Consider the following 23,308-nt stretch of genomic DNA (forward strand, 5'->3'; position numbering starts at 1 on the left):
TCTTATTGGGAGACTCAGCCTCAAGCAGCCCCAGTGCATTAGCAAAGCACAAAGATGGTTCGCTTCATTATTCCAGAAAATTTTCCAAAATACGGGCACGTTTCCACCACCCTCGTTATTTATTTTACATACTGTCAGAGCAGGGACTGCCTTGTCAGCACGGTAAGATGCGATGCCGGGGCTGTGGGTGGCTGTGTGTGCAGTGTTACTCCAACACCCTAAGCCAAGGGCCGTGGTTTCCTCACAGCCATACACGGGTGTTATGGATGTGCTGGAGGTCTGTTCTATTCCAGAGGACTTCCAGTACATTTAAGACTGCAAAAGCTCCAGGAGTAAGGAGGAAAAAAAAGACTGGGCAGTCAGTCGTTTGAATCAGTGAGTGACAGGCTGGGCCAGCTCTCTGTATACATTAATAAATTAGAATTTTAATTGTGTCTCTGACTGCAGGAGCTGCTCCAGTACTTTAATACGTACCAACAATTGGCTGTGTTATGGAATCCGCGATGTGGCCTTCACTGTTGACCTCTGCAACACAATTCCCAGTCTGACTACGGAAACTGTTTGGTTTGATCCTTTCAACTTATTTGAATCCTGACAAATAAGCTCACAGCTGAAAGGTCAACACAGTCATATTTCATCCTCTGGAGCTATTCTTAAGACATCTGCACAACAAAGCACTTCTTTTAGTACCTGACACTGGACCTAGCCAGCGCAATCTCTCATTAAAAATGTCCCCAGTGGAAGAGTCTATTAAAAGGCATATGGATCAGCTATGGATTTACCAAATAAAATATTTTTGAAAGCATTAATGTAACGGTTTGGATTATGGCCCTCTACACTGCCAATAAAACGTATATTTGCCCAATGACAAAATGCTTCATAGTTTCCAAAAGAATAATAGCTCAGCTATAAAGCGTGAGGTGTTGTCCAGCAGCCTGAGCACAGGAGTGGGAGCCAGGAACTCATGAATCTTAATCCTACCCCTAAAACCAATTCCCTCTGCGATCCTAAGCGAGTCATTTCACCTGCTTCCCTCAGTTTCCCCATCCAGAAGTGGGATAATGCTACTTACTTATCAGACTTTCCTTCTGGGGATGTTTTGGAGATCAGTATTTGCAGAATGCTTTGAAGATGATATCACTACACCAAAGCTAGAAGTTGTCCTTGCTGGACCAAGGGCTGCAGTTAATAGATAATCCTTGCTCAGGCAAAACCTCCCTTAAGTCACGATGAGCTTTATTCAGGTAAGGACTACAGGACTGGGTCTTCTAGCTTGAATGTCAAGGCCTTTAGTGACTCCAGCTCTACCTTCCACCTTCTACTACATATTTAAAGAGACTAGGATCTGTATTTTTGGAGGAAAATAATCTGAAGCACATATACAAGGCAAGAGAAGCAGCAATGCTGTCAGGGAACTCATGGTGATAGTATATCAAACTAAAAAAAAATTAGAAGGAGCAAAACAGACACGAGTTTGACAATGTGCTATGACAACAACTGAAAAAAACATTCGGAAAGAATTTGGGGCTACAGAGGCTGAAGCATCAGATATAGAACAGCAAGATAAGATAAATGTCCCAGCTACAGGGTTTTGTATGACTACAACTGAGCTGCTGTATTCAGTAACTTATTATCAAAAGCACAGTGACACACTGCATTTGCAAAGAGAGCAATAATAAACGCAATAACCAGCTGCAAGCCAGAGAAGTGGTCAAGGGTCTACAAGTGCCGGTTTACGAAACATAAAGATCTAGATACATATAATTTGCCAAAACTGGCAAGTACATGTTAGTATCTCAGATGTTTGAGGAGTGTGAACACGAGGCAAGGCAAGGGACTGACTCAGTATTTATACAAGCAGTATTACTTGGAGCAAGAGGACGGAATTAAAGTGGAAAGTTCCTGAGTGCGTGCTTTGTTATGGAAAACCATCCGAAGGAAAATAATAGCGGTCCCACCACCACTTGGGATTTCTAACACGAGAATAGCAAAAAAAGGAAAATATGATACATGACCTAATAGGTCTTTTTTGTCTTTAACTCCTATGATTTATCCCACAAGACTAGCAGAATGCACTCCAAAGCCGCGTATGTGTGCATACATCTTCTGTTTGGGAGTGCTGTATTGGTTTTAGCTTTCTGAATTCATAACAGCGCAAAGCCTGGTAATATTCAGATTTTGCTCATGAAGATGTCCATAAATCAGCAGAAAATAAAAGGGAAAAAAACCACACTGATGATATGATATCCTAACATTTTCCCAATATCCTTGACACAGCAAATCAACAGTTTGAGCGAACACAGACTACAAACTGAAAAGCAATCAAACAGAAATGTTAACGCAAATCTCCTATGCGAACTGACACTGTAACAAAAGCTATTCCATTTTGTAATAATCCACCCCTACTAGACACTAGGAGTACACACTGCAGATCTGTAAAGACATCATGGGTGGGATTTTCAAGAGCATCTAGCTGCTCCCACATACGTGAGCCACAGCTGCTGTCACTTCCCCTGGAGGAAACTGGTTCAAAACCAGATGCTCCTGAAAGTCTCATGCCAGCACTCACAGTGAAAGCATCCACTCAGCTTCCACTCACAGGAGCCCCCCACAAAGCACAAAGGCTGCCTTACCTGCAGGGCCGGCTGTTTGTCATTCCTCTTCGGAGACTTTAATCCACTAACTTGCTGCTGCTGCTGCTGTTGTTGCTGCTGTTGCTGCTGCTGCTGCTGTTGTAGTAGAAGTTGCCGTGCTACCTGGAGAGCCTGTGAGGAAAGAGTTTTGAAAACTGAGTTTGCAGCAGAGAAGAGGTGGGCAGTTACAGGCACAGCATTTGGTCAAGACACCCTTTGAGTCACTGGGCACCACAACAGTCCCAAAGCACATCCACCCAGGAAACACTGCAGCATTGAAAACATCTCAACACAACAAGGTGACATCCACCCAATGCATCTCCCATTTTGACCACGGAGAAGAACAGCAGCATCTCAAGTTCAGCTTCTGTGTGGGTACTAGGAGTAACCCCAGAAGTCCCCGCAGTGACACCACTGGGTTACTGACACCCTGCTCCTGGAGCAGCTCACAGCCCTGTGTGCTCCCTAGCAGCCCTGTGTGCTAATGGCTTTCATGCTCCTCTTCTGCAGGGTTCAGGGCAGGTTTACAGAAGGGCACGTATCACCACCTGCTCTCCTGAGCAGCACAGGAAGGCAGAGAAGTTTCTAGAAAGCTATGGCAGGAGGCCTGTGGGAGAGCAGCAAAGGGACGCTGCAGTGTTACGCGATGGAGGGATGAGGACACAGTAACCAAAAGTACCAGCAGTGCATCACTCAGTGGTAGATCTCTGCACAGTTCCTCACAAAGGGAGAGAAAAGCAGTGCCAAGCACAGGAGCCAGCTGCTCTGTGAGGCCCAAGTTCCTCATCAGGTGGGGTAAAAACAGCAGGAGGGAAAGCAGGAAAAGGAGCAAGTACATCCTCTTCTGCACTGGTCCAAATGACCAAAAGATGAGGCTGACCCCTTGGCTGTGGCCCGGCCAAGGCTCAGCTGTGAGATGGCAGCCCTTGGCTCCTGCAGGCTCCACCAGCCGGACGCGGGCTTCCTTGGTCTCCTTGGAGACGTTCAGTACATGCGTAGGTGGAAAAGTGGGAAGGCTGAAGACTTCATTAATGTAAAACAAGAAAAATAGTCCCTGTGCAAGATGCCTACATGGAAGGAGGGAAAAAGCCTTCCCCACTCCTACTGTGTACGCTCTCCGAGTGATTTAATTAATACCTATTTAATTAAGGAGTCAGATATGCTTCATGCATCTCCAAGCTGCCAAGTGCTCCATGGCCATGTGGAGCACAGCGTGGCCCTGAGGATGAGGCGCACACTGCAGGGCCTGCAGGCCTGGAGCCGCCATCCCGCAGCGCAGCCTGGCTTCTGATGGGACGTGGCACCCGGAGCTGTGCTGCCAGAGCACTGACAATGGCAGGGAGCTGGGGAAGAGACCTCATCACACTCAGCTACACTGTCTGTCCCAGCATAACGACAAGTCTCCACTGGATCAGAAAGACTCTTCCCAACAGAGCCTGGCTTGCAGAAGCTGAAATCGGACTTGGCGTTTCCAGGTGGGCAGCTGATGCTTCGTGCACCCGCAGCACCTCAAACATGGTGCAATAAAAGGCAGCCAAGGAAGACTTTATGCTGAAAGTGCTAAGTGCCGTTAAAAAACGCAATTTTTATTGAATTGGCTTATTTAGCTGTTAAGGCAGCTTCAAGGGTGGGCAGGAAAAAAATGCTACAAAATGTAAAGGGATGGGCAACAAATACTCACCTACTTAACAGGGGTGTTGTATGGCTTATTTAATTAATGAATACTTGTAAAGCACTCTGAGTTGCTCAGACAAGAAGCTCTATACCACACAAACGCAACATGTTATTATATATTATTAAGACTGGCTCTGCAGAAGAATAATTCCAGGTAAATGTGCAATCAAATGATCATTCTACTTCCCAGTAATTGGATTCAACAGGCCAAAAAAACCACGGAAGCCTTTCTTTAATCATACACTAAACAATCAGAACATCCGTAACCTTTCAAGCTACAGCCTTTTTGAATAAAACATCATCAACTTATAGATATTATTCCAAAAAGAACCAGCCACCATATGTGTTGTCTCTTTGAAATACAGTTGCTATAGCAGACCCTGCATGCATTTCATGTGATATGATCATATTCTATCCGTTCTGGCAGCTGAGAGGTTGCACAACTAAAATTGGCTGCCAGAAATGTTTGAAGATTCCCAGAAACGAGTAGCCGTGCAAGAAATGCCTGCTTTCTGCTGGAGTGGCCAGGCCGGCACAGATCTCTGCCCGCCGGTGGGGAACTGGGGGAGCACTCAGTGCTCTGCCCCGCTCCTGTTGCACCCGCACAGCCATGCACCATTCAGGGACAGATGAGGCAGCTGTGAGGAGCGGTGTGGATGGACACGAGCAGCAAAGGCAGGATGACAGAGGTGTAGGTGAGTGCACAGCTTGGCAGATTGTGGCTTGAAACAGCATTTCCCTCAGCTTTTCTCTCAAGATGCTGCTCTTCTGTTCATAAATAAGCGGCAGCAATAAAAGCTAAGCTTGTGACGAGCTTGGGTTTAAGATGTGGAAGGTTGTTTGCAGCTCAGATCTCATTCTCACCAAACATCTGTGTCAAACTACTGTGTCTATGGTGGGATCCCAACTCACTTATCCTTTCTGGATTTCACTGCTCACTCCTTCTCATCTTGCAACAAGAACACCTACTCCATCCCTTCGAAGCCTCATCCACACCCCTTGCACACAATGGGATGTGTGAAGGACAGCTAGCCCTGTTCAGAAAACTGCTCAGCCACACAGAACACCAATGATGATGCAGAGGGAAATCAATTCGACGATAAAGTCGGTCCCACAACTCTCATCAGCACAGAGATTCACGAGCAGGCCTGTACATTAATAAAGCTTCCTGTGGGAGTAGATGTTGCGTTTGATTTGCATGTGAATTCAATGCTAGCGAAAAGTGCCAGACTGTCAGACATGGAGACCGAAGTCTCTTATCTTTCCAAAAGCTTCTGTAGCAGTTTCCCCACATTTCCTTAATCATCTGCCTTGTCCTCAACTTAGTGAACAGGCAGTAGAGAGTAAAGCTGGACTCGGTTCAACTCCTGCTGCTGCCAAGTCCCGAAACAAGGGTGCCAGGACTATTTACCGCTAGCCAGCAGCTCTACTAATGTGGTCCTTTCCTTGCGAGCGGGTGCTCTGACATCTCCAAGCTCTTCTCATGCATTCCTCCCGACTGCCATAGCTACCGCCTAAATCTACACGACATGCGTGCACTTCCACAAGTGAACAAGTGCTGGGGCTGCAGTAAATCAGCCCCAACTGGTGCAACACTGCGCTCGCTAGCAGCCAGCAGGTAGGGACATCAAGAGCACCCGATGCCACCCAAGCTCCCTGAGCAAGTACACCCAAGCAGCAATCCCAGCCTCCAGCAGATACTACTACACTGCTTTGGCAATCATCCTCCCCTCCGCACAGCAAACAGAAAATCTCTCCACTTAGCAAAGAAAGGGAAAGAAAAGCGTCCCCTAACAAGCGCATCTCCTAAGTGCCACAATTCTTGTTTAACTGTAAGACGCAAACAATTTGGGGTAGCTATCAACACAGATTTCAAAAGATGACTTCAGTAAAAGGCTCGCTACCAACCGAGTCATCTTGATTCTGCTCTGTGCTACGCCTAAATGCAAGATACGGCGCAAGTCCTGAGCTGATTTCTTATCCGCTGGAAATCACCGAGAGATAAGGAGATTTTCTTGCGTAAAACAGAACAGTAAGAAGGCAGTTGAAATGTTGCATTTCAGAGACGTTACACAAACTTGGAATGGTATCTGGGAGCAAACGTTGGCGGCCACCTAACTCGGGTAAAATGTTAGCACCAAACTCACTATGAGGTGAATCCGGACACACTGAACGATGCCACAGATCTGAGTCGCAGCAGTACTGAGGCAGAAAGCCCCCCTGGACCCTCTCTCCCTATGCTCAGGGCAGTGGCAGTCCTTTCCTGTTTGCCAGCTATTGAAGCATTAGGGAAAAACAAAGTGCACGCCTGAGATGACCAAGACAATTTTATTGCAAGATAGATGAGAACGCGACTTGTTTGCCCAGCTGTTGTTTGCCCAGAACATCCGGCACTGTTATCACTGAAGTTACTGGTGTAATTTGACATTTTCACGCAAGCAATTCAATCTTTCTGTTTCACCATCCTCTTAAGGGAAGTTTTGCTCCACAAGTAAGAATGCAGCGCTGCCTCTGCCTTCAACTGACCGGAAAGTCCTGATTGAGGATGGGAGCTGGGACAGGGAAATACAGTGGAAAAAGGGAGTAGAACTTCAGAAATAGAAGTATTGCTAAAAAGCCATACACTTGCTTACTGTATTAGTACATAAGGAAAACAGTAACAAGATCCAGTCCTATGGAGCCTGTTGCTAACTTGTTCCACCGCTGGAGCCAGTACAACAAGGCAGTGACTTCCAAACTGTTTTTCCATCAGCCTATTGAGGAAGAAGACTTCAAGCTCCTCCCTTTCCATCTGCTGGAGTTGATAATAACATCAATCAGCTCTTAATGAATTAAGAAGACCTACAGCTATGAGGGAGCAACTCCAGTGGGAGGAGAAGCTTGTTCCTGCACCTGTGCATGGGAAGGCTGCTCTGGCCACGGCAGGGAAACAGAGGACACGAGGAGAGGAGTACGCATTGGTGCAAGGCAACCAGGAGATGAGCACCCAGCAGAAGCTGTGTCTGCCATACCCTGCTGCATCCCAGGGTGCTTGGCTGCCTCTGCAATGAGGAACCATGCACAAAGAAGTTGCAGGGAGGGCATAAAATGAAATCCCATGTGTTTTTCCAGATTCCTAAGGATTTTGGGCCTTTCCAGGTGGACAAAGCTGCCCATCAGGAGAGCAACTTGAGAAAGAAGGAAGGAAGCGTTCCCAGAAATCAGAGCCGGTCCCACGGCCATCTGAAGTGTCTAAGCAATAAATCTGCGAAGTTGCTCGCCAGCCAACATAATCATTATTTCAGTTATGGTCATTAGAACACAAAACACAACACAACAAGAAGAGGGAGATGAGACAGAAGATATTCGAAGGGCAAAAACTACCCTTGGAAAAAATGTGCTGGCACCTCACTCCAGGCTGCAGAAGCGAGGTGCTCCTACTGCCCTCCCAGAACAACGCCCGGCCGCACCCTTACGCAGCCGGGATCACTGGAGGAGCCCGGCTCCACATCCCCAGGCACGCCACATTCCCACCATTGGTTTTTCCCAATTTTCCCAGCGGCTTGAGGCACACAGGGACGGCCAGTGTGGCAGCTAACGGCCTCCCAGCACCGGCACAGCTGAAACCGAAGGGCTCCTCGCTGCCACTGAGCAAGACGAGTACCTTTGTTTCTCCAGAGCGGGACGAGGGGCAATTTAGGCTCAGCCAGCACTTTCTCTTCCTTCTCAGCTCCCATCTGTCCTCACACCCCGCTCGCTCTGCAGCTGCTCCGAGCGGAGCAGCAAGACGCAGCTCGCAAGCTCCGACGCCCGGATGCAGTGAGGCTCGGAGCTGCCTCGTGTCTCTCCCACTCCTGCCTCCTCTGCTCCCCTCCGCGACACCTCCTCTCTGGGAGCAGCAGATGTAGGGGAGCGCTGGGAGGAGGCGGGCGCGCAGAGGGAACTCGCACGTTGGAGGGGAGCCCTGCTGCAGTTCTGCTCCGACAGCCTGAGCCCAGCAATGTGTGGAAACGGCGAGGAGCGGAGCAGTAGGCAAAAGGGAAAGAAAAAAAAAAAAGAAATAGTGCAAAGCGACAGCAGTGGGTAGTGCTGTTCCTCTGGGAGGAACAGAACAGGGGGAGGTGAGAACAACCGACTAGAGAGGATAGGAAAGGAACCAAAACGAAGAGGAGGAATGAAATGTAGAAGATGCAAAAGAGAGAAGCAGATGTTCTTGCAGCACTTATTCCCCCTGACATTCGTACCCAGCCCCTTCATCTTCCTCCAGAACTGGGAAGCGAGCCGCTATGTACTGCTTCCCTGTACCCCCATCCTGGCCCTCAGTGCCACGCACCACAACAAGCAGAGGCCGAGAGCCCCAGCAGCGCTCCCCAGCACCGTGGTGGGGAAGAGCTGAAGACCCAAACCCCGGTCTGCCCTGCAAGGTGCCACAGAAGGATTCTGGGGGCTCCTGCAGCCCCACTCAGCCACAGCTCTGCAAGTCTGGCTCCCAGCAAGGGGCCACCAGCCAGCTCCTCAGCCAGCAGAGCTGCAGCAGCAAGCCTGCGCTCGAACACAGCGATCTGCCGGCCCCCAAGGCTCTGCTCAGACACTACGCTTAGCCAAGTGACTAATGGGTGATTCCCATGCTGGAAAAAGAGAAGGGACCTGGAGGACCACGTGTACAAACCCCGACTCACATCCTGTCCCTGAAGTGACAGGGGTCAGCCTTAGAGCAAGGGAGCTGGCAGCATGCCTCGTGCTGAAGCATCTCCTAGAATAGTTCAGTCATAAGGAAAGAAGATGAGGCTTTTTTCTTCAGCAGACTTAGCTTCTTTCCTCTGGAATAGACCCTGGCTATCGGCTATGGAGATTCCCTCCAGAAAAAGGCACTGGAAACACTTTGTTTCAAACCTCTCTGATGGAGCTGCCTGTGCCCACCTCCATCCCCAGGGGTAATGAGGTTACTCCAACAGAGGACAAGCAGATTGAGTGCTCCCATCCCATCCCCAAGGTTGGCAGGGCTCTGCTTAGTGGCAGGGACCTGCCTCACACAGAAGGAAAGAATGGATTCATCTCCAAACATGATTTTAACTTGATACCTTAACCACGGATTCCAGCAACCTGGGGGGAAAGGTGGTCAAGGTCTTTTATTCAAATATCACGGGACGTGAGTGGGAGAGAAGGGAACAGACTGCAACAGAGCAGAAGGAGAGGTCAAATTCTGCAGGCACCCAAAACGTGTGAGCCCCCAACCAGCCACAGCAATGACAAAGGCTACAAAAATCCCATTCTTGAGGCACAAATGAAACCCTCAGGCGGTTGTACTGTAAAAACACCTTCTGTCTCCTCTTCTAAAGAGTCACAGTCAAGACTCATCAAAGCCATTTTAAAAGCATCTGGCAAAAAGTTCCCAAACATTAAAAATGGCTCTCTTTATTTTGGCATGTCAAGATTCACAGCATGTAGCGGTCTGTACCAGCAAGAAAGGAGGGATGGGCCAACACATCCTGGTAAAATGAGAAAGGATACAAATCTTGGCTCCCAGCACAAACTGAACCAGAACTGAACTATGTCTGAGCGATGAAAAAAATCTTATGGGATTTCCAGCTCGTTTCTGTAGGCTCGAGATCAGATTCTGAACTACTGTGTTTATCCAAAAGTGAACCAGACCTTTGAATATTTGGAGGACTATTCACTGCTGAGCAGCGTTTTTCTTGGATGTCAAAAGCACGGGAAGTTCTCATATTTTTTAATAGGGAAGAGGGTAAGGTGGGGGGGAGAAGCAAGAGTGCCTTTCTGTTGCTACAACATAAATAGTACATTGCATACAGCTGCTCGCACGCTTCCCCGTGCAGTCAACAAAAGAAGGCACACAGCCGAAGCTTGTTTTCCAAAACATCCTGTGACAAACCTGTGCTCACCAACACAGCCCGTCACTGCGGCTCATCACCGCTGCTGGCGGAGCGAAGGAAACACGGTGCTGGGACAGCCCCAACGTGGGGAACCAGTGCTGCAAGTCACACCGCGGGGCTTCAGCGCGTGCTGCTGCCTGACTCAGGGCAGCTCCTCCGAGCCTTGTTTTAAAGGCTGTGGTAGGGCAAAAAAACAGGCAAAGCTCAGAAAGAGGCGACAAAAGTGATTAGAGGCCTCAGCAGATAGGAGGGAAGATTGATAACGGTGGGAGTGTTTAGTTTAGCGGGAGATGAGTAAGAGGGGAGATGATAAAAGTACACAAATTGTGACTTGGCCTGAGAAGGTACATCTGGAGCTGGTTGCCATTTCTCATAATGCAAGAGAAAGGGGATGTTCAACCAAATCAGGAAGCAACAACAACAACAACAAAAAATTAGAACAGATAAAGGGATTTTTTTTTCCTTTCTTAATACACAACTCATAATTACCCTCTGGAACTTACTGTCACAAGATATCACCAGTGCCAGGAGCCTGGGGAGGATGCAAAGAGAGGATTAGACGCTTGTACAGATAGTAATGAGAGCATTTACAGCTACCTTTGGAGAGATAAAAATATAAACCAGGGTACAAATGTTGATGCTTCAGGGTACATGCCAACCCTTCAATGCTGTGGGTCAGGAGGAAGCTTTCCCCTGCAGACAGAGCCGTACCTCTCTCCCCTCATCTCCTGCAGCCCAGGGCTACCATGGGGACACAGCCATCCTTCGGCCCTTGGGTCCCTCATCCCCAGGAGGCTGCAGCTCCATTCTGGTCCCCAAAATTACTTCTGGGACACGGGGGCAGCTGGCCATACCTCCTGGTCCCCAGCCGCATCACCTGGCCCCTAGCTGCTTATTTCCTCTTTTTCCTCACGTCACATGCAAGTTTCAGGTCCTCATTTTACAGGCCCTTCCTCTCCCTGGTAGCTGCACTGCCATTTCTCCCTCCCTCAAAGCAAAGCCCCTGGTGATGCACAAAGGCAGGTTTGAAGGCAGTCGGCCTATTACACTTCTACCTACCTGCACAAGGCGAAACAAACCCAGCTCAGTTTCCTTTCATGTGCATGACAGTCTTAACTTGTTTCTTTTAATCCCGTAAAAGCAGCTAAAGCACACAAGTCACTTCCCAGAGATGAGCAACCTGTATTTACTTCCTGACAGTGATTCAGGGACGAGAATGAGCGTCGTCCCAAGCTGGCATTACACGGGAAACCTACACGCTATGTGCTACACAGCCGGCATTTAGAAAAGAATCGCATCAAACAACACGGTCCATAACGGCCTAAAGGCAGCAGCAGCTCCTCCTGCACAGACGCAGCGGTGGAAGAAGGACCCCAGCAGTGCTCGGAGTGCCCTCAGGAACCAGCGCCCTGCTACCCAAAGTGCGGCTCAGAGGGCTGTGGATGTGCTGAGGCAGAGGCGGCTACGTAATAAATCCAGCAAATCCAGAGGGCTGAGGCAGTAATCCATGGAAACATTCCACACAAGAGGGATTTTTAAGTGCGTTTAATTCCCAGCTGCAAACCTAATAAGCTTCCAGAAGGTGGAGACCACTGAGCACAAGGGGTTAATGGCCTCGCTAAAGAAAATGACACACATAATTTCCTTTTATCATAAAACAATACGTTTATTATTTTCTGTGTATCTGTTAAAGGGCACGGCCTTCTGAGTGGAAAACAAAACACAGCTCGGTCACATGTTTATTTGCTTCAGCTACTCCCTTTCCCTTCTGATAAATAATCAAACATGCCATCCAGAAAAAACAAAACCAGTGAGCTGGGAAATTTGATGGTCATCAAATAGACTGAGATACCAAGAAAAGCAGCCCACTGTTCCCACAGCGAGTTCTCTGCCCCACACCTACACTAACATCTGAGTAAATAACTTCAGTCACTCTTTCCATTTTCCCCATGCAATTACTCCTACTGTTAAACAAATTGTCCTTAAGGCAGTTGCAAACACCATTTTTTTTTCCTGCAAAGTAGAACAACTTCTGAACATTAAAAAGCCAGACTAGCAATATATTTTAAAAATATGTTTGTTGTACTTGCGGTTTGGCTGCTCACACAGCTGGATTTCTCTCTCCCTCACTCCCTTTTCGAGGAAGATGGGGTTTTACAGTTTAAAATGTGAAACTGTGCTAAGAGCTGGGAGAGGCAGGGCCAGCCCCAGCAGGACAGGGTGTCCCATGGGGCAGCCACTCGCACCCCTCCTCTCTCGGTCTGTGGCACAGAATGCTCCCCAAGAAGCTGCCTGCCATCCTGGTGGGCTCTGAGAGAAACAACCCTGAAATATCAGCTTTTTAAGTTGTGGCTTTTTAAGTTGTTTGAACAGAGAGGAGAACAACAAGCAGACGTGTTGCAACACGGGTTAGCAGGAGGACCTCTGCTGTCCTCGGAGCCCAAAAACACTGGACAACTGCAGCACATCCCTCACAAGGGAAATTAACAGCCATTCCCCAGTGTGAGTGTGCTTCCCCTCTCCCGCTATAGCACCACAGGTCTAAACAATAGTAATAGGAACGAGATAATAGCCACGCTTGTTTCAGCAGCCTGACTTTTATTAGCATGAAATTGGTACAAATATTAGTGAGGCTGGTTTGCGAGCACTGCCAGATGCAAACAAGTTGAGGAAAACAAAACAAGGCTCTGTGGGCTCACACCTCTCTTCCTCCCCAGCAGCCAAACAGCCGCATCTGCTTTGTTGACTTTTTTTTTTTTTTTGTCCACTTGTACAAACATGCAGAGAAGCCACCGCAGCGGGGACAGTGACAGCGGGCTGCTTGGTGGCACCTGAAGGCAGCCGTGCTCACAGGGCTCCCAACCCGTGCCGGACACCCTCCCTTCTGCCAGCACTGGACCCCGCTCCCAGCAGTAACCCCAGCCATTCCCCTCCTGCTGCGGTGGGGATGGCAAAGTTCAGCCCGGCCGTGCGCTGCTGCGCTCAGCGCTCGCAGGGAGAATGAGGAGTTGAACAGAGTAAGCTCTTACTGTCTGCCTTCAGATTTCTGTCCTTGCGCTGGAGATGCGTTCTGGCTGTTTCTGTGCAGCGGGGGCTGAAGAATGGCAAAAAGATGTTTGAATAAACAGGAAGTGCCGTGCAGCCGAGCGCAGGCTGCAGGGAGAAGGCGCTGGAGCTCTGCCCTCCGCAGGAGGCTTTGCCTCCACAGTAGCAGCGTCTGCTTTTATTAAATGACAAAGAAACCACAAGAATTCCTGCACTAATTCTTTGCCTGCAAGGCCGAGGGTCCGGTCGGAGTTAGCAGGTAATGTTGGAGCTGGCCGTAACACTGAGCAACACACAGAGACAGAGCAACCCTGCCTACGAAACCCCCATCCTTAAGCAGAAACATGCAGAACTAATTACGCCCCCAGCCAGACCAAACGGCAGCAAAGCATACACCTCACTTCTGCAAAAGGCAGAGCTGTTTGCACATAGCTTCAGCCACGGCTGACTCTCCCACCCTGTAGCATCCTGACTTTCCCTGAATATCGCCCCACGAGGCTGCCCGGGCTGCGAGAGCTATTTTTTGTCCAACTGCGTGAACAGAAATATAAACAATCACCAAAAAAATGCAACTTGTCTCGGCTTGGGACGCACAGCCAGCATCCATCCCATGTGCACGGCCTTCCCCCACAACCTCATCCCTCCCACCACCAACTCCCCCACTTAGCGGTGCTGCATAACACCCCTCTCCCCACCCAACCATCAGAGCTCTGTCTGCCATATCGGTGACACGACGCAGATATTGTCACCGAGAGTCAACTGGGGCACTCGAAAGCAGTTTGGGCAGCGATGAGCAACCCAATAGCCATGTTCAATAGGAAAGAGGGACAGGATGCCTTCAGAAAATGAACTGCTGTTGTGGCAACGCGCTGCTGCCGCTGAAGGGCTGATTTGTTACCGAGCGTGTAGTCTCGGACTGTCTGTCATTCCGGGTGCTAATGCTCTGCTAAAATAACTCATTGGGAGCTGTCACCGGGATGTTTACATAGGCCCCCAATCTTTTCTTCATACAAGGAAATTTTTTACTGGAATTCATCTTCTTTTGATCTCACATTCAAAGCAACAGCAGCTTGATAGACATGCAAGTCTGAAAGCAAATCCAGACGCTGAAGATAAACCGCCAGAATATGACAGGCAGGAGCATCTAAAGCTTATAAAAATGAAGAGAACAGCATGTCGTCTGAGTATTACAATAGCAGAAATCAAGAGACATATTAGGTGGAACTGATCAGCCACAAAAACAGTTCAAAAGGCAGATCATAGAAACAGAAGACTAAGCTAGAAAAAAAATGGGAAAGATCTGCCATGCAGAGGCATCACCTCCTCACTGCGCCCTGCTGTGCTCCCACTCCTGCACATAAACTGAGGAGGAATCGGGGCGGTTTGGGTACCTCCACCGACTCAGCACTTCCACCCTAACTCACCAATTAGTTTACCAAGCGCGCACTGCAATTACTCGTCATTCAAAGCAAAAGATCACCAGGACGCTGTGCTGCTCGTGCCCCCCAAAGAGCACAGGGCTGGGACAGGGGCTGCCCTGTTGGAAGCCAGAGCACAACCCCTGGCACACAGCCCCCAGCCTGTGCTGCTCCCCATCTCCATGGGATGTGCTCCTGCTCCAGCTCCTCACTGTGCTGAGCCCTGGGATGCTCCCAAGCTCTGCCTCTCCTGCTGGTGTGTGCCATCAGTTCAGAAGATAATTTCATTTCAATTGAATTACGTGTGCCACAGAGCCTACAGCTCTGCACCGAAGACGATGCTCCCAGGGAAACAATTGCTGAAACTTTCTCTAGAAAAAAACCCATACATTTTTAATTCTTCTTCCCCAAATAAGCTTCTTATTCTAATTGAAGTCAGCAAATATAATGAAAAAGTAATTCTCAAACAATTTTGTACTTAGAGCTGTTTGTTAACAAACACCGACCGAGCAGCAGTGTTAGGTTAAAGGGCAGCAGGATTCCACATTATAATTTAGCCTGCGGATATTTCTGATTAAGAACACCCTCCGGGACAGCAAAGCAAGATCTTCCTCTGCAGCAGGCAGAGCTTTTAAAATTAGCCTCTTCTGCATAATAAAACCAACAGGAAAACTGTGGATTTAAAACTGTATTAACCAATTTGAAGTGCTGCAATCAGTTCATGTCTTGCTTTCTACAAAACACCGTTCCCTGCCCAGCCAAGTCACAAATGTACAAATGCTTCCTGGATCCTGAAACTGTTGTAAGAAAGTCACCTTCTGTCATGCTTATGTAGCTATCTAATGTGCTAAAGGCTGATTATTTATCTTTAAACTGTACTAGTTTAATCTTTTAAGGTCACCACTAATCTGCACCAACCTTTTAAAAAATAGCAGCTTTCAAGACGTACTGCTAGAATCCCTAACTGGGCGCTGAATGTCACTGTCACTGATACATTAACCAGAACAAGGGCAGTTCTACAATGTAAACACCAAATAGAAATCCTCACATAAATTAGAAGAAAAGTACGATCTCTGTGCCAGGAGAAACGTTGGTAAATAAGACTGACACCATGCTATTTCACACAAATGCTGCCCAAAACTGCACTGCTGTTGCTCTCTCCTTCCTCCTCACTTCTCCCCCGCCTTCCCAGTGCATAAGTTGGGTATAATTTTTCCCAGCCCAACACGGGTACAATTTAGAGGCCCACTGGGTGTGCGTCCTTTCTCATTTTTAGCAGCAGGCCTGGAAGCCCCTCGTGTGTTATCTGCTCACAGCACTGCACAGGCGGCCCTCCCATATCCTTTCTTCTTTTCCCTTAGACTTCTTCTGGACTTGAATGTCACAGTAGACCTTGAATGTGAAATGGCTTCAAGCTAATTGCTTTAATTGCTTGAAGATGTGCAGGCAGGTGAAACCCGATCCCCTCGGCCATTGTGGAGACCAGGAACAACACAGGAATGTTTACACAGTGGTTTGAGTTTAATAGACAGTAGGGCCCAGTTTCAGACAGCCAGCAAAAACACGGCTAATAGGTGACCTCTTAATGTAGTCCTCCTTTTTAAAAACAAAATACAATTTCATTTTATCCAAGGCAACGGCCCTAAATGCCAAGGTTATCTGCTTGACTTTTCGAGTGAGCGTGCACTGCGTTACACCTGACATTTATACCAGAAACTCTATCCTGAATGCATTTTCTCCTACCTTAAAACAAAAAAGCACTTTACGTGTCAGTCACCTTACAAACAGATTAGAGCTGGATGGGGTTTCCTCCTAAGTGCAGTCATTTCCATTCTGAATTGAGCACTGTGTGCCCACGCCGCGCTCCCCCTGCCCCAAAGGCCCTGGCAGGGGCTGAGCCCACGTCAGCCCCACGCAGCCGTTCCCCAGTGGGGGCACTGAGAGCCGGTCCTGCTTCCCAAGAACCAGAAGGGAAGGAAGGTGGGCAGGCATGGCTGAAGTGCAGAAAACAAAGTAGAAAAAGTGATTTTGGCAGAAGCGGTGGCATGAAGGTATTTACTGTTGGTCTAGTCCAAAAAACAAAAACTGAAAACAGGTAAGAGCTGATACTCACTTTCCTGGCACAGGCCCTTTGTGTTTTGATGCCATTCCTAAGAAGGGGTAAAGCTTACACTGGCTGAAGATTAGCAGGGAAATGACATATATCATCTCCCACACCAAGAGGAATAAACAAACCAGCATTTCTGTAGGAAGAATGGAAGAAACGTGAGGAACAAGAGCAGCAGGAGCACAGGCACAGGAGGGGTGGCCAGCCCAGTGCATATCAAGCACAAACAGCAGAGGAGAACAGCACCCGGCCTCACATCCCTGCTAGCAGAGGACACTTCCACCTCATCTCTGTTGTTTTGCTCAGAAAGTTTCAAACTCCCTACTACCCAACTGAGGGAAGGCCAACAGGAAGAGGAAGGCTGCCGCAAACATCTGGATGTGGCTCAGATATCATCTGGATGCCCATGGCAGGACAGCGGGCTCTGGTGCTGCATCCTACCTCTCACTGCCGCTCCTAGCCCTCAGAATCAAATGAGGGACCGACCTTAAATAACAGAACAAAGGGAACAATGGGAGCCTGGGCGCAAGCTGGGATGCTGGTGAACATGCCTTTAGCTATGGAGAGACAACACACAGCACACACGCACAAAGCAGCTGCCCCTCAGCTCATCTCTGAAAAGCTGCAATTCCACCTACGGTGGGGTCTTCCCCTCAGCCTGGAAGAAAAAAAAAAAGAACGAAAGAAAAAGAAAGAAAAAAGCTCGGCGCTGCAAAAACAGTGTCAATTTAAAGATTTAGTATAAACCAGCTCAGGGCTAGTGGGAGGAACGCTAAGTGGAAAAAGTAAACAGGGTCCCCCCGCGCCGTCCCGAGGAAGCAGCGCGCAGCCCGTGCCTGGTACGGCGGCGGCCCCGCGCCCGGCAGGGTCAGCGCAGCTATGCCGAGCTGACAGGTTGGGTTTACAGCAGGCCAGCGCTCTGTTTGGATATACTGGCCTTGCTCACCGCCAGCTTAACAACAGATGGCTCGAAAACTTTCATTATGTTGCGCAGGGCTGAACTGCAAACAATCGTGGAAAACTGTGAAAAGTTTAACTCTGTGTGAGCCGCGCAGGGAGAGCCTGCCGTGGGGATGTGTGCCTTTAAATTAATGAAAGAGGGGCGGGATGATTAATCGTACCTGTGCGTGGTCCCGGGGATGCCTGAAACGAGGATCTGCGATTTGACAAGGTCAATTCAATAAAAGGAGCGTTCCAGAGGAAAATGGGCTTTGACGGATGGCGAGGCTGCATGCTAAAGCCTCCTCGAGCCCCCGGCTTCGGGGAAGTTACAGACAGCTCCTGCGGTAATCCCCCCCCGAGGCTTCTGGGGGCTCTCTGCCAGTGCTCCTCCATCTCCAGGAACGGGGACTCCTTCCCTGGAATTCCCACCTGAAACTTTGGCACTCGGAGGCACCAGCAGGCCGCCAAGCAATCTCACGCGCGGGCCTGAGCGTGATTTATCCAAATCTGCGTATAATTTAAATATTCATTAAATTGATTCCATTCATATGCACCCTAATATCTTTTAACGCTCCAAGGCAGGTTGTAAATGCACCTTCCAAGGTTTAATTCAATTGACAATCTTATATACATCTCATCGCCGGAAACACATTATTTTATATTATTCAAGAAATGAACAAATCTGTTTTCCACAAATGTATTTTAAAAGCTACTCTTTCCTGTTATTGAAAGAAAATTGTGTTTATTACTCCTTTAGCATAGTGTAAACTCATAAACGTCAACAGAGAGTACAAGGAAAACTGTCAACTAAATATTGTTTCCTTCATGAGCTGCTCTTCCAAGTCAATTACGCCTTTCAACTTCTGGGGCATTGTATGATAAACTGGCAGTAAAAATCATTCACATTAATATACCATGGTGCCTTGCCTGCAAAAGGTAATTAAAGAAGTAAATGACTCATAAGAATAGACATATTAGCTGCAAAATGAAAGGCAACTGAGCTGCCACATGAAAATATGTACCATTAAGATACTGCATTTTCATATTCCTGTAATCAGCTTCAGTAGACTAATGCTTATTTAATCCAGTTCTCTGCTAAGTCCATCAACAACTGTTTTTTGCTGTTTTCTCCTTGACTGAACATTATGTGTGCAGGTTTGGAATAAATACCGCAATAAGATTTTTGCATAGTCAATTGAAGAACAGGTTTTTTATCTTTTAAAAACTATTTTTCTTTCTTACCAGGAGGAATGCAGCACAGAAGGTTACCCCGAAAGCCCTCATTTTCTGGGGCCGACAGACTCCGAGTGAAACATGCACCCTGCCCGCAGCATGCACCATTAGGATCAGCGAGGCCACGAGCAGGAAAAAGCAGCTTCCTGACTTCAGCTTCCAGCCAACCTATCCTGGCTGCAAGAAATGCTCAGCTTTGTTAATGTGGTTTTTCACCAGGTTTAGGAAATAAGGAAAATCAGACCTACTCTCCCTTCATCCAGCCCTGGAGGTGAGGCGGGGGCCCAACGGCACGCTGTTCCCAACTCACATTTGGGAAAGCCAGCAGTGACTGAAGACCTCAGCTTCAAGCCCACATCCCACCCTCCTGGGAAGGCAGCAGGAGCACCAAGCTCAGTGCCAGCTCTTGATTTTGGGAACCGCCTCTGCTGCATGCTTTGATGGCCCCCGGCCTTTGGTACAGGGCCACCTTCCCACTTCTGTCCCTCTCAAGGGGACAAGACAGAAGATGGTAAACCAGAGAACAACGTACACCCGTCTCCAGCCTCCAAAGCAACACTCTGTGAAACACTCAAACATTTATAATTCATCCTGTTTGCGAGCAGTAATTAAAATATTCTTTTCATCACGATAAAGCTCTGTAAGGCCGAGATCCAAACTGCTTTTAACTGCGCAGCTTCCACCATGACTTCATTTGGTGAAGCACGGGGTGGAGTTATCCCCGCATCTCAGCTATCACGACGGTGCGGCTGGTGACAAATGCTGACTTTTCGAAATGGCAGGCGCAGTGCATGTGCCATCCATCCTTTATTTATCGTGCCCCACAGAGGTTTATCCTTGCAAAAAGAGATCTTTCAATAAAAACCTCACCACGGTGCTTCGGAAACTGCGTTATATACTGCTTATTTATCACTACCGATACGAAACAGTGCAGGACTTAAAATGTAGGATCAATCATTATTTAAACTGTATTATTGCTTCTCCATTTGAGCAGACATCACTTTGTACCCACAATTAATGAGCTCTAGTCCTTTTTCTAATTAAGGAACAAAGGTTCTTGTGTGCAGAGTATAGAGTGACACTGTCTAGAGAACACACATTTAAATACAAGAGAATCCTTCTAATTACCTTAAAATAGGATTTTTAATATCCAAGAGCATAATAGGATCAAGAAATTAGAGCATTTCCAACAGCATTTACAAATAAGTCATTACAAAACACTGTAAAAAGGTAATAATGCATCCCTAAAAATAATGGGACCTTACGGAAATAGACGCCTAACACTTCTGTACTCGTGTAATTAATCCCTGCACATTGATACAGGGAAAACACAATACCGAAATTATCTTATGTACATGCACGCATACAGACAAATTAGAAAAAAAGGAAGAATCGGCTCTTTGGGCATAAAATACTTCAAATTGTGCAGATTAGAATCCGAATGCTTAATTAAGAAAGTCAGAAAGGCAACCTTGCTCTGTGCAGTAATTAGGGCCGTTAGAAATTGGATCCCGTCTCCTCAGAGTGGTACCCACATACCGCGCTCCGAAATAACCTGCGCCGCTGGGAAAGTATACTTGCTATCAAGGGCAAAGCTGCTATACACTGAGGTAACAGTAAATGACAGACTGTTGTTCAAGTCCATTAGCTGCTATGTGATAGGAGCACATTCACAAGCACACGACCTGTGAAAAATCTTAGATCTCTTTAAATCTTTGAATTGGATTGCTGCATTAATTCTTAAGAACTGCAATCCTTCAACCAAGTCAAATTACCCTCATTAACAGGGGAAAAACTGCCTCTGCAATAAGTTAAAAAAAAAGATATTTATTACCCATAATCACTTCCACGTACTTCACCTGGAAGCACGGCGAGGCGGGACAGCCTCGGGGCCGGCACCACGGCGGTGGGCAGCACCGCTGCTCCGCGCCACGGCATGGGCTGCGCGGGGGGAAACCTCAGCGGCTGTTCTAGGAAAAGAAAAATCACTAAGAATAAGCGCAGGCACTGAAGCGATCTGTGTGTGTGCCACTGAAATAACCGCAAAAGAGGAGGGGAAATTCTTCGGTTATTCAAGGCTTGATTAGAACACTGCTTCGTAATTAGGCGTGTTACAAGTATTGTCATCGACCAGAAAATTCATGTACGAACTGAAAGGTCTCAGAAGCTGGCTCTAGCCTTCTATTCATTAACAACATCTGCTATTAATGTTTAACCCTCATAAACATGCACAAAACGTTCGCCATTCAACGAAGATTAAAAATAAATATTTTGTTGTTCCCTTCTATCCTCGTGGCGACCCGCACAGTTCTGTCGATGGCCAAAGTGGCCACTCAGATAACAGAGGAGCACTCGCTCTTTGTTGGAAAGCAGGGATTTCTTTCTCCACTTGCTGCTCCTCTGCACTTCAGATGTTGCAGCTCCAGAGCCAGTGCAGCACAGCGAGCAGCAGTGCCGGCACGCACATACGTATGGCGCAGCATGAATCATTTATTCTAAAGATGGAACTCCTCTGAACAATCTTCAGGACCCCTGGTTTACACTTTTCTATAATCTTGCAAGGCGTGTTATCAGGCTGCTGTGAAACAGGGAGCTGGGTGACAGAGGGACCTGAGAGCCAGAGGGAGCAGAGAAGTGCTGGCACCCCACCCCGCTCGCGTGTCAGCCCTCTGCAGGAGCCCGCAGCCACTACTCCCACTGCCATGCTCCTCATGCAGGCAGAACAATCTGCCGTGCAGCTCCTTGGCAGTGCTGGGACGGAGCCAAGTGCCAGCTCTCCCGCTCCTCTGCCGGCTCCTGGGCACTGAGCACGGCCCCAGGCCCTGTCCCTGCACACACTGCTCTGTGTCCCCACTGCAGTGCACTCCAGCACCGAAATGCACCACGAGCGCCCCGCAGTGCAGTGGGTGCACACAGGCGCAGTGCCTGCCGACCCCACGACCTGCAGAGGTGCCCCCGCCTGCACCCACCCATGTCTCTGCTGTGCAGAACGCCGAGGCACCGCGAGCCACAGGAGGAACGAAAACTGCAGCTCTTCTTGTCTTCAAACATGACATTCATGGCGGATTCGCTGTCTGCATGTTGCAGCACGCTCTATTCTTAGCACTGTGCCTTTTAAAGTTAGGCCCATTATTTTCTACGGTGTATCAAGATCAGTATGTATAACATATGCCATATTGTTGACACTTCCCTGGATGTACTGCATGCCATATGCCTAAAGCACTAAAAGGGGTGATGAACAGAGTGGCAATACTGAAAGGAGAACAAGATCCACCGAGCATGCTGAATGAATTCAGTTATATAATTCAGCCAATAAGGGTTTCCATACACTTAACAATCTCTTTTTCTTTTTGCCTCCCTCATATAAAAATGCATTTAACAACTTTCTGCTGTGAGAAGTTAGCACGCCGGACACGTATTCAAAGCAAACATTTAATCACGGCAGGCCCACCAGCTCTAAAACGTATACACGTAAAGATAGACCATATATAATCACCCCAATAAAACAAACAAAAAAGGCCGATTCATACATTTTAGCAATAAACTAAAAAAATAAAACACAGTTCTGCTCCTGTTTCTCCTCGTCCTTTATTTTACCCTCCATAAATCTACACCCCAAGTCCAACTCCTCAAAGTAGGGAAGATGTCACCTTGCCCATGCTGAAGCATTATTTACTAGATTTCTCACTAAGAATTATTATGTGAAGAATCCAGAATCTAACGCTGCTCTCTCACACTACGGTATTTTTGTCCAAATCTTCTGGAACGGATTATAAAATTGAAATGTAAGTAGGAACACAGCACAGCTATATATATAACAAGAACGGCGCTCTTCAGCATCTGATACATGCACATGTGTCTCTGCAGTTCTACGCCAGCCCCCTGCACACACTAATGGGTGCAGTAGCTGCAAACTTGTCATTAGAAAAAGGGAAGAAAAGGAACTGACTCATCAGTGAGACCGGTTGTGACAGCACTGACATGCACAGACCTGGCAGGAAGGCTCGAGCTCTTCAGTTCACCACTTGCAACCAAACTGAGCGGCCACTGGGAAAAGCAGAGCCAACCAAACCTGCATGGAGCTGGGATGGCTGCAGGGAGCCCAGCCCAGCTCTCAGGTCAGTCCCTGCAGGATGGAAGACGGGGACGTCTGGACAGCAGGCGTTGCTGCAGAGTTTCCAGAAGCTTCCAGACCAGGAGGACCTGAGGCAGTACGGTGTGCTCGGGGCATGGCCTGGAGCATCCCCAGAGGGACGCGGGCGCCGGGGCTCAGCATGGGCAGAGCGGTGCTGGCGGTGCCACACAACACTGGGCTTCCCCAGCCCCCACTGCCACCATCCAGCCACAGGCAATGGATCAAAGGGCTACGAGAAGATAAGGAGA

The 23,308-nt window shown here is 48.1% G+C and overlaps 1 protein-coding gene across 6 annotated transcripts in view; it reads right to left on the bottom strand.

Annotated features, from left to right (window-relative positions):
* The window catches only part of FOXP1 (forkhead box P1), a 301,896-nt gene that overhangs the window by 100,259 nt on the left and 178,329 nt on the right, over positions 1 to 23,308 (bottom strand). For 5 of the 6 annotated variants that reach the window (XM_010718724.2, XM_010718729.3, XM_010718728.3 and 2 more), the window contains one exon: positions 2,634 to 2,765. In XM_010718724.2, the coding sequence (XP_010717026.1) occupies positions 2,634 to 2,765 (132 nt within the window). Of the gene's footprint in view, positions 1 to 2,633; positions 2,766 to 13,209; positions 13,302 to 23,308 lie in introns of those variants that run through there. The other variant, XM_019620219.2, reaches the window with a different exon arrangement.

The sequence above is a fragment of the Meleagris gallopavo genome, chromosome 14, assembly GCF_000146605.3.
Source record: "Meleagris gallopavo isolate NT-WF06-2002-E0010 breed Aviagen turkey brand Nicholas breeding stock chromosome 14, Turkey_5.1, whole genome shotgun sequence".
Lineage (NCBI taxonomy): Eukaryota > Metazoa > Chordata > Aves > Galliformes > Phasianidae > Meleagris > Meleagris gallopavo.